The 12,131-nt window shown below is 41.9% G+C and overlaps 1 protein-coding gene across 2 annotated transcripts in view; it reads left to right on the top strand.

Moving 5' to 3' along the window:
- vwa8 (von Willebrand factor A domain containing 8) overlaps positions 1-12,131 on the top strand; it is a 414,855-nt gene that overhangs the window by 273,883 nt on the left and 128,841 nt on the right. For both annotated transcript variants that reach the window (XM_078559607.1, XM_078559606.1), the window contains 4 exons: positions 2,130-2,194; positions 4,388-4,513; positions 7,954-8,063; positions 11,098-11,252. In XM_078559607.1, the coding sequence (XP_078415733.1) occupies positions 2,130-2,194; positions 4,388-4,513; positions 7,954-8,063; positions 11,098-11,252 (456 nt within the window). The remainder of the gene's footprint in view (positions 1-2,129; positions 2,195-4,387; positions 4,514-7,953; positions 8,064-11,097; positions 11,253-12,131) is intronic.

Here is a 12,131-nt window from a genome sequence, read left to right as displayed (position 1 = left end):
TCGCCCCTCAGTAATATCCTCAAGGTGTCATTGACAAAGCTTTTGATGCCTGTTTAAGTGTCTCCTTTTGTGAATTGGTGTCAAGTTTTGTTTGATAACACCCCTGCAAAGCGCCTTGTGACATTTTTCTATGCTAAAGGCGCTAAATAAGTGCAAGTTGTTAAGCATAACTAACAGAATTGGCGCAATAACATTAAGGGACCTATCTGCAGGGAAAATTGGCACTTGGATAAGAAATTGACTGACTGACAGGAAACAGAGAGTAGTGATAAATGGTTGTTTTTCAGATTGGAGGAAGGTTTGTCGTGGAGTTCCCCAGAGGTCAGTGTTAGGACCCTTGCTCTTCCTGATATATATTAATGACCTAGACGGTGGTGTTCAGAGCATGATTTCAAAATTCATTGATGAGAGGAAGATTGGAAATGTTGTCAACTGTAATGGGGATAGTCTTGAACTTCAAAAAGACATAGACTTGTTGATGGGTTGGGCAGACAAGTAGCAGATGAAGTTCAATGCAGAGAAGTGTGAGGTGATTAATTTTGGCAAGAAGAATATGGAGAGACAGTATAAAATAAAGGGAGAAACTCTAAAGAAGGTGCAGGAACAGAGGGATCTCGGTGTATATGTACATAGGTCACTGAAGATGGCAGGGCATTTTGAGAGAGCAGTTAGTAAAGCATATAGTATCTTAGGCTTTATTAATAGGGGCATTGAGTACAAGAGTGAATTGCATAAGACAATAGTTAGGCCTCATCTGGAGTACTGCGTCCAGTTCTGGGAGCCATACTTGAGGAAGGATGTGAAGGCAGTGAAGAGAGTACAGAGGAGGTTCACAAGAATAATTCCAGGGATAAAGAACTGTAGCTATGAGGATAGATTGGAGAGGTTGGGACTGTTATCCTTGTAGGAAAGAAGGCTGAGAGGAGACTTGACAGAGGTATTCAAGATCCTACGAGTAAATAGTGAGAAACTGTTCCCATTCAAGAGAACATCAAGAACTAGAGGGCACATAATTGGCAAAAGGAATAAAAGTGATGTGAGGGTGGTTGGAACGAACTTCTGAGAGTGTGATGGTTGCAGGTTTGATCGAGGTATTCAAAAGGGAATTGGATTGAATGTGCAAGGTGGTGGGCATAAGACAGGGGAGTGGGATTAGGTGGAATGCTCTTTCAGAGAGCCAGTGCAGAGTCGATGGGCTGAAGGGCCTCCTACTGCACTGCAAAGATCCTGTGATTCTGCAGCCAAGATTCTGAGCTAGGAGCACATCATCACAGTGTTTACTGTGTAAAGAGTAATGGCTAGGATCATGTTGAAGAGGTGGAACTCGTAAGCAGTGTGGATACAAGAAACAAAGCCAGCTTGCATTTAGATAGTGCCTTTAACATAATAAAATGTCCCAGGGTGTTTCATTAGAGCGTCATCAGGCAAAATTCATTACCAAACCACATCAGGGATACTCGAGCTTGTGACCAAAAGTTTGGTCAAAGATGTAACTTCTAAGGAGTGCCTTAAGGACAAGAGAGTGATAGAGAAGCAGAGAGGTTTAGGGAGGGAATTCCAGAACAGAGCTTAGGGCCTAGGCAGCTGAAGGCACCGCTGCCAATTGTGGGGGTAGTGCGGTTACTGGAGAGAGAGGGGGGGTGAAGAAAATTATGGGTACACAAAAGACCAAAGAGGCAGAGGTTGAGCAGGTTGTGGGTTAATCAAAGTTCAGAGACCTTGTTATGTTTAACAAATGCAAAAATGTTACTTCTCGTATCTTTTAAAGAACTACCTGCTGACTCTCAGTCCGCTGCCCGATCTCCAGACATTGAAAAGTTTCCTTTCTCAAATATTAATCCACTTCTCTTTTAGAAAAGTTTCTGTTTCTGATTGGGCATTCCATGGTTTAACAACCTCTGGGTAAAACCATTTTCCTAACATCTCCCTTTGTTATTTTGGTGTTGATTTTAAATTTACTCACTGATGAGCAGAAATAGCTTTCCCCCCAATTTACCTCATCAAAACCTTTCAGAGTCATGCAGCTGTAAAGTCTGGAACATGAAGGTTTTGCTGAGAAATAGTATTTTACACGCGAGTCATATTTTTAAGCCAGTCATTGATATGATTTGTTAACTTTTCACTTGTAGGATGTTTACAAAATGTGCAGGGAATTTTCTCACAAAAATTGGCTTGTCTTCTACAAGGAGCAAGGGTAAGAATTGTTTTTTTCTTCAATAAGGTTGATTCTTTCTTTAAAAAATGTATTCCCATCTGTGTTTCTGAGCTTGCATTGCTAGCGCGGAGCTTTGCTATCAGATGATTGTGTGCTAGTCCTCTGCTCATTGATACCATGAAAACTGCCTTGTATGACCCTGAACTGTACAGACTGGCATAGGTCCAAGTTCATTCGCTGTACAGTTACTAAGTAACTAACCTCAGCTAGGATGGCAACACTGGGACTCAGTTATCCATGTGGGGCTGGAGATGGGGAATCATCAATGTTTGCGATTCCCTGTGCAGTCGAATAGCCAGTGACATGTGAAAAAAGAAGAGAACAACTTATTACCTCCTCCCCTGTTGTCTGTATAAACAATATATCTCAAAAACTAATGGACGGATTTCAACAAAACTTGGCTCTCAGATAAGGCATGCTCAAGGAAAAACAGATTAGCTTTTGATGAAGATGAGGATCCAGATCTGGATCCTGGAGTTTTTTAAATATCCGTTTATATTGGGAGAGAGGGCAAATTGACTTTTTCTTTCAGAATGTGGTGGGTTGCTTTATTTAGAATGTTGTTGATTGTTTTAGAATGTTGTGAATTGTCTCAGCGGCTGTGGTGGAATTTGTCACAGCTATCAAAATGTGAGCTGAGTTTTCAGAGCAAGTTGTTGGCTGTGGATTAATCTGAAGCCACCTCGGTGAGATGGAAGCTCTTAATAAAAAGATTTCTTTTTCTCCACTTCGTTATTACAGATCATCAAGGAAGAGTTGTGTAATTTAATAACGTTGAGTTAACATAACGTGGCAGAGGAATATGGCCTACTAAGTGCCCTCTTCACTTGTATCTATATATCACCTTTCACAACTTAAAAACACCCCAAAGATCTTTACAGTGAATGAAGTACTTTTGAAGTCTGGTCACTGTTGTAATGTAGGAAGCATGGGAGCCAGTTTGCACACAGCGATGTGATAATGACATTAGTTGTAAGATAAATCTGGCCAGAACACCAGGGAGAATTCAAAGAAAAGTACTGCAGATGCTGGAAATCAGAAATAAAAACAGAAAATGCTAGGAAAACTCAGCAGGTCTGACAGCACCTGTGGAGAGAGAAACAGAGTTAACGTAGCGTTAACTCTGTTTCCCTCTCCACAGATGCTGTCAGACCTGCTGAGTTTGTCCAGCATTCTCTGAACTTATACCAGAGAGAACTCCCCTGCTCTTCTTTGAAATAATGCCATTGGATCTTTAGCACCCAGCTGAGGGAGTAGATAGGCCTCAGTTTAACGTCTCAACTGAGAGTCAGTAACTCCGACAGTGTGGCAGTCCCTCAGTATTAGCAGTGATGTATCAGGCTAGTTTTTATGCCCTAGTCCCTGGGGTGGGACTTGAACCCACAACCTTCTGACAGAGGCAAGACCCACAGTTTATACTGGCTATCCACTTAGACAAGGTACCAGCGGACTGCCAGTGCCCAGAATGTACTTGCTGCATTGGTTGGGGCCTTCAGAATCCAAGGGAAGAAAACTGAGAGGTAAAAGACAGAAAAGCTGGGAATTATGGAAAAATCATACCTTAAACTAGCTCCAAAATCTTTAAACTTTACAACAATTTTCTATTGCTCAAGTGAACCGAAATAATATTTAAAGGATAAATCACAGAATTTGCTGTGCATGTCTTAATGGTCTTATTGTTGTGCACAAGTTCTATCAACCTTCCCCAGTATCAATTCCTGTGGCTATAATTAATAGGGAAATTGCCTGTCTAACCTTGCACAGTGCCTACTAAAAGCAGCAGGGCATAATTTCAGCATGGCAAGTTTAGACCATTTCCATTGTAAATGGCAATATAGAAATAAGAACAGTGTGGGTGATTTTGAAATGGGAGGAACATTATACCTGTGTGCCTGTTTTCATTGATCCCACAGCCTTTAACCCTGCTTCACCAGACATACACTTCCTCTTGAATCTCCTCACACGACATCGCAGTCATCTAGTGAGAACATTGACACCTGCAATGTGTCATGGTACAATACACAGATTCAGCTGTGTGTCCGGCAGTTTCAGAAATCTACAATGCATTTTCACAGTTATTTTGAAGCTGAGAATTGGAAAGGACAATCTGTTTGTAGTTGTTAAAAGCCTGTTAGAGCAGGATGTTCAGTGACAGATGCTTGTATTTTGCAGGAATTTCTTGAATGTGTTGGATGTCCTAGAGAGTCGTTCCCATTCCATATCCCTGCCAATCAAAGTTAAATCTGTTCATTTGGTGGCTGAAGACAGATGGCTACTGGTGGAGAGTAAAACTAACAAGTGAGTGCAGCACATCTCTTCTCCTCTTTTCTGTACACTCCTGTAACTTGTAAATCAGATACAACAATTCATGGACACTGTCAATATGTTATGGGCACTGACTGCTGTTTCATTACATTGTATATTGGCATTTCAAAGGGGGAGGGTCGTGCATCACAGCCAGACATCCCAAAGTGCTTTACAGCAAATTAAGTATTTTGAAATGTCATCACTGTTGCAATTTTAGGGAGATGTTCCAGCCAAATTTGTGCACAGCAAGACCCCAGCAACAGCAACAACATAAATAACCAAATAATTATTTTTCAGTGATGTAATTTGAGGGATAGATATTGACCCGGACACCTGAGATCATTTCTAGTGCCATGGGATCTTTTACAGCATCTGAGAGGGTAAACGAAGCCTGATCTGAAGGAAGCTTTTCTCACACCCTTTCATTGTTTGCTGCCGATAATTACACAAAAAGCTGTTAATTTAGAGGGGGTACACATAGGAAAGACTTTATTGTAGGAGGAACATGTAGCAGGAGAGCAGCTAGAGAGCAGTCCTTGACAATTTCACATTTTAAGATGCTCCAATGTGTAATGAATTATTCAGAAGGCCTTTCCCAGTTATATCACCCAGTTGTTACCTGCTATCCAATAATGTGCTCTGTATATATCAACATTTTCTATCTCTCACTAGTACATCCTTAAAAAGTTCCTCCTCACATTCCCGAGTCTGTTTCCCAAAATCTTAAATCTGTATCCCCTAGCTCTTGTGCTACAGCCAATGAGAACAGCTTTTCTTTATCTATCTAATCTAGTACACCTCTATCAAGCCTCCCCTCAATCTCTTTTGCTCCAAGGAGAACAAACCCAGCTTTTCCAGTCTAATCTTGTAACTAAAACCATCCTCCCGTCCCTGGAACCATTCTGATAAATCTCTTGTGCACCATCTCAAGGACCCTCTCATCGTTCCTAAAATGTGGTGACAAGAATAGAACGCAATGCTCAGTTGGGGCCTAACCAGAGCTTTATAAAGGTTAAGTATAACTTCCCTGCTTTTGCACTCAACTTCTCTATTTAGAAGGCCCAAGATTCCATCTGCTTTGCTAGCCACTCTCATATGTCCTGCTACCTTCAAAGATCTATGCACATGCACCACCAGGACCCTCTGTCCCCGCACACTCTTTAGATTTCTGCCAATAAGCCTATATTGCTTCTCCCTGTCCCTTCTGCCAAAATGCATCACCTCACACTTCTCTATATTAAATTCCATCTGCTATTTGCCTGTCCATTCTGCTAAACTGTCTATGTCATGTTTCAGGCAATTAGTATCACAGAATCACAGAATTTTAACAGCATAGAAGGAGGCCATTCAGCCCATCATGTCTGCACCGGCTTTCCAAATGAGCATTATGACCTAGTGCCATTGCCCTGCCTTTTCCCTGTACCCCTGCACGTTGTTTCTATTCAAATAATCATCTAATGCCCTGTTGAATGCCTTGACTGAACCTGCCTCCACCACACTTCCAGGCAGTGCATTCCAGACCAGAACCACTCATGCGAAAAAGTTTTTCTCACGTCACATTTGCTTCTTTTGCAAATCGCTTTAAATCTGTGCCCTCTCGTTCTTGATCCTTTTACGAGCAGAAACAGCTTCTCCCTATCTACTCTGTCCAGCCCCCTCATGATTTTGAACATCTCTATCAAATCTTCTCCTAGCCGCCTTCTCTCCAAGGAGAACAGTCCCAACCTCTGCAATCAGTCTTCGTAACTGACGTTTCTCATCCCTGGAACCATCCTTGTAAACCTCTTCTGCACTTTCTCCAGTGTGTTCACATCCTTCCTATAATGTGGCACCCAGGACTCTACACAATACTCCAGCTGAGGTCTAATGAGTGTCTTATATAAATTCAGCATAACCTCCTTGCTGTTGTACTGTATGCCCCTATTAATCAAGTCCAGGATACTATATGCTTTATTAACTGCTCTCTCCACCTGTCCTGCCACCTTCAATTAAACAATGAACACATACAGCCAGGTCTTTCTGCTCCGGCACCCCCTTCAAAATTTCACCCTTATTTTATATTGTCTGTCCATGTTCTCCCTACCAAAAAGCATCATCTCACACTTCTCTAACATTGAACTTCATCTGCCACCTATCTGCCCACTCCACCAACTTGTCTATGTCCTTTTGAAGCTCTACTCTGTCCTCCTCACAGTTTACAACACTCCCAAGCTTCGCATCATCCTCAAACTTTGAAATTGTCCCCTGCACACCAAGATCTAGATCATTAATATATATCAGGAAAAGCAAGGGTCCTAATACCGACCCCTGGGGAACTCCACTACAAACCTTCCTCCAGCCTGAAAAATATCCCTTAACTATTACTCTCTGCTTCCTATTTTTCAGCCAATTTTGTATCACGTTGGTACTGTCCCTTTCGTTCCATGAGCAATAACTTTTCTCAAGTCTGTTGTATCAAATGCCTTGAAAGTCCAGGTGCACCACATCAATAGCATTACCCGAATCGACCTTTTCTGTTACCTCTTCAAAAACTCTAGCAAGTTAGTTAAACACAATTTCCCCTTTAGAAACCCATGCTGACTCTTCCTTATCAACCCATATTTTTCCATGTGACTACTAATTCTATCCTAAATAATTGTTTCTAGAATCCTGCCCACCACTGAAGTTAAACTGACTGGTCTGTAATCGCTGGGTTTATCCTTACAACCTTTTTTGAACAAGGGAGTAATGTTTGCAATTCTCCAGTCCTCTGGCACCTCCCCTGAGTCTAGGGAAGACTGAAAGATCATTGCCGGTGCCCTGCAATTTCTACTCTCACTTCCTTCACTATCCTTGGACCATTAGTCTGGTCATGGTGCCTTGTCAACTTTAAGTACCGACAGTCTATTCCCATCATTCTGTTGTTTCGATATTTATTTCTTGCAATTTTCCAGCCCTGTACTCCCCATTTTGAAACCTGGCCAAATTGCATAAACGTTGGGTACTCATGTAGAAGCTCTCTTGTTTAAAGGAGTTTGTTATTTTCTTTAACCTTTGCTCCTTTTCAAATCATTGCTGTCAAAGAGAGACTTTGCTCCATGGTAATTGTTTCAAACCGGGACTTGGCACCTTGCATCTCTCTGCAGGGAGGCTCACTGAGCCACAACTCTGCGTCTGTCTCCGGTATCTCTCCTCACGCTCTCTCGGATTTGGGCAGAGTGTGTCAGCACTGATTGTGCCCAGTGGGGTCCAGTTAGACCTGTTAATGGATGAATAAAATCACCCTTTCCCAGATGCACTTAAGTCTATGCGAAGGGCATTTTTATCATCAATAAACTAGGAGTACTATGAGGTTCACTGGTTCCACACCCAATTCTCTGATCTAATCTAATCTCTCTGAGATCACTTTCCCCCATTTTAATGAACAACTGAGCTGTTTTTACATCTTTCAGGAAGTTCCTCCTGACGAAGCCGATGCACATTGAATCTGACTTGTCTGGAGTTTGTCAGCTGCATGTGATTGATGAAGAGCCAGTCAGCACAGGCTTCGGAATCACACCGGGTATGTGATTTGTTCAGGAACGAAAACAAAAAGGTTCACCTTCTGTTTGTAGCCTCGAGGAGCTGTAAGCAGCCTTAGATCACTTGTGTGCGAAGTACACATGGTGTATTTAAGATGGAGCCTTTGCTTTACTGAGTGCCCCCTTCATTATGTTTTTGAGGGGGCATGGGGAAATGGGGTGAGAGATGGCACAGGATTTGATGCCAACCAAAGCCAGGGACCAGAGCACCTCAAAACTTTTTGCAGTACCTCAGTAATATCCATATTCAATAAGGTCAGTCACTGAAGAACTCTCATTCATTTGCTTCAGAACAGCAAGAGGGTAAGACCATGCGTGTCATTGCCGCCTCTGATGACCACAATACCCATACTGCTTTTTGAATGGACCTTTTCTGCATCAGCTTTGCTGCATTAGGCTTACCGACCCTCCAGTTTAGCCGTGAATCTCCACAAATTGTAGATTAATCTGCAGCAGCTCAGGAGAAAATTCGTGATGGCAAAATATGGAATTCTATCAACATGTTTTTGTTCATTGGTTGTGAAAATATTGGAGATGGGAATAAGAAGGCTATTTGACTGAGAGTAAATTACCATTCAATCAGATAATGTAGCATCAGCTCACTTTCCAATTGGTTGGGAGAGTGGGGAGTCACAAGCCCAAGGGCACAGTGCTGGGGTGGCTGGAGGGAGGGGGTCATGTGATAACCCTCCAGGAATAGATCAGCTAGAGTTTTTTTTTATTCCTTCGTTCATGGTATGTGAGCGTTGTGGGCTAGGCCAGCATTTATTGCCCATCCCTAATTGCCCTTGAGAAGGTGGTGGTGAGCTGCCTTCTTGAACCGCTGCAGTCCATGTGGTGTAGGTACACCCACAGTGCTGTTAGGAAGAGAGTTGGGAAACCGTAGACTGCATATTGGATCCGGTGAGCCTCTCAGTAAGGGTTTGTTCTCTCATCTCCTGTAGAATATTTCAACCACAGTTTGAGAAAATGTTGCGTAGTGTTAGCTGGGCTGTGGCCAGAGATCTTGAATTTTATTGAGGCACCTGTTTACTTCGCCTGTCACTAATTAAAATCCCTAAAAGAGGGGTATGGAATTAAGGCAGGTAAACAGAGTTAAGATAAAGATCAGCCATCATCTAATTAAATGGCAGGACAGGCTCGAAGGGCTGAATGGCCTCCTCCAGTTCCTGTGTTCCTATGTCAGGCATTTATAATTCACCAATGACAAAATGAAGTGTTCAGTGATGGTCACGGCTCTTATCTCATAGTCCTTACAGAATGACGTGATGGATTATTAGACCCTATGGAGCTGTAGGTTGTTTTTGAATAGTGGTCAATGTCTTTCACCAGTAAGGTGAATTTGAGCCAGCCAGAATATTGATCTGTGCAAAAGGTGAGAAAGAAATTAGTTGCGGGGTCTCTCAAACAATACGGAACTGAAATGGCCAGTAACAGCTGAGAACGAGCTGAGAGAAAATGTAAAACACAGCATGATGTTAGGGCTGCAAAACCCAATTGTTTTTAGATTCTTTCATGGAATGTGAACATATTTATTGCCCATCCCTAATTACCTTTGAGAAGGTGGTGGGGAGCCACCTTCTTGAACCGCAGTAGTCCATGTGGTGGAGGCATACCCACAGTGCTGTTAGGGAGGGAGTTCCAAATTCTGATCCTGATAAGAACTAAAAACTGAAAATGCTGGAAATACTCAGCGGGGTCAGATGGAGAAACAGAGTTAATGTTTCAGGTCAATAACCTTTAATTAGAACTGGAAGATGTTGGCGGTGAACAGACTTTAAGCAAGTGCAGAGCCAGAGTGAGCAGGAGGTAGGGAAAGAGCAAAAGAGAAGTTATGTGATGGGATGGAAGACAGAAGAGATTAAATGACAAAAGGGTTGATGGCATAAGGCTGATAATGGGACAAACATGGAATCAAAAGATGATGTGAAAATGGTAACAAAATGGTTGAGAGTTGCTTAAAAGCTGTTCACTGCTAGCATCTTGCAGTTTGGAGTATGATGCCTGTTACTACGTAGGCAAATGGAGCAGCCTTAAATAAAATCAGAAAATGCTGGAAATACTCAGGTGGTCAGGCAGCATCTGTGAAGAGATAAACAGAGTTAACGTTTCATATCTGTAAACTTTCATCAGAACTGAGGGAAGTTGGAAATTAAGTAAGTTTTGAGCAAGTGAAAGGGGTGGGTGGCTGGGAAGAAGAACAAAAAGGGAAGTCTGTGACATGGTGGAAGGCAGGAGAGATTAAATGACAAAAGGTTTCCTGGTATAAAAGCCAAAGGGAGTGGTAATGGGTCTAGTAAAGAAACAAAAGAAGTGACTAGAGGAGGTGTCAATGGCAGAATGGCAGCCATCCAAATGCAAAGTAAAAGAATAAAGAAAGAAACAAACCAGCGAAAAATACGGAAAAGGAATGGGGGCAGAGGTTAGGGTTGTTGAATTCAATGTTAAGTCCAGAAGGCGGTAAAGTGCTGAATCGAAAGATGAGAATGCTGTTCCTTGAGCTTGCATTGCATTTCATTGGAACACTGCAGCAGGCCAAGGACAGAAAGGTAAGAGTGGAAGCAAGTTATGTCATTTTAATTCTCAACTGAATTTTGGATTACCACCATCTGCAGTATTTTGCTTTTCATATTAGTGTGTAAATGTAGCAGTCAGTTTGCATGCCGTAAGATCTCACCAAACACAAAAGAGATAACCTGCTTTGATGGTGTTGGTTAAAGTTGAAATAATAGACAGGACAGAGAGAGTACCCAACACTTCTCCAGTCGTCCTTTGGAGCCTGAGCGGGTAAAAGAGGCCTTGGATTAATTTCTCACCCGAAAGGTGACATCTTTAATAATGGAACACCCCCTCATGACTGAACCCAAGTTTCAGCCTTGTCTGTCATGGAATTTTGAAACCACAGCCTGACTCAAAAGGTGGTACCGACTGAGTGAAAATGACACTTTTATTTATTGATTCCAAACCAGTTGTTCATGCATCATGACTGAAAGCTTTTCCCTCCATTGGTTTTAGCCCTGGAGCTCTTACGCCCCTATATGGTGTCAAAGGAAGAGTTACCCTCAGAAAATCTGAGCATAGCCCTCGGTCAGAAGATTGTGTCTCCAAATCGGATTCTGTCTGATGAAAACAGCTACGCAACAATTGTTGTCGGGTTTCCAGATCTAATGGTAAGGGAACAGATTTCAGTTCAGTAAGAAGCGTTGCGGTTTTCAGTTGGCTATATAAGTTGATACTTGACAAGTGAATGATTTTTAACTTGCTGAACTTAAAACTGGCAATGTCAGCTGAACACCAGCTATTAGAAACCAATCAGCCAGGTTGAAATCTATCCCAATATCCCTTTTAAAGTGATTAGGAGTTTGTCTTCTATGTTCCTTTGTTCTTTCACTGAATTGTTGTGGTAATGCTATTTGTGCAGAGACTACACATTTAGTCTGTGCTGTATCATTCACTCTACTGGGGTCTGGTTATTACAAGCACACCCATAGCAAGAAAGTCACTTTAAACTTTTAGCTGCTGCTCTCCTTCATTGTACATGCTACAGAAGATTGTGAGCTACAAACAATAATTCTGCTATGAAAGGAGACCCAAGCTGAAATGGTGGCTGCACTCACATGCTTCATAACCACATTCCCTTGTTAAGTCCTCTGATCTAAGTAGTACCCAACTGTGGAAAAGTGCTGAATTATAACAAATAAAGAAGTAATAACACTGCAAAACAATTTGCTTCGTAGAATCTTCCATTAAAACCAAGCAAGAAAATATGTAATAAGAAATCCTCACTAAGATTTCACTACAACTTATCAAAGTGAAGGAAGCTATTCTTGCAAAGTGGCTCTTGAATGTGTGAAACTAGACTGAGTGTTTTACATTATGAACATTGCACAGTATCGCTTAAAAACAATCCCTGAGCCTTCCAGTTGCTTCATTTTATACAGCAGCTCCTCTTGGTCCAGTAATGTTAGAAACTGCCATATGTGAACAGAAATTAAGAGGGCAATGGTACAGAGATGATACAAGGAATCAGTGATCACCATCTTTCATAT

Source organism: Cetorhinus maximus, chromosome 16 (genome assembly GCF_964194155.1).
Source record: "Cetorhinus maximus chromosome 16, sCetMax3.hap1.1, whole genome shotgun sequence".
NCBI lineage: Eukaryota > Metazoa > Chordata > Chondrichthyes > Lamniformes > Cetorhinidae > Cetorhinus > Cetorhinus maximus.
Note: the sequence above shows the minus strand (reverse complement) of the source record. Positions and strands in the feature narration are given on the sequence as shown.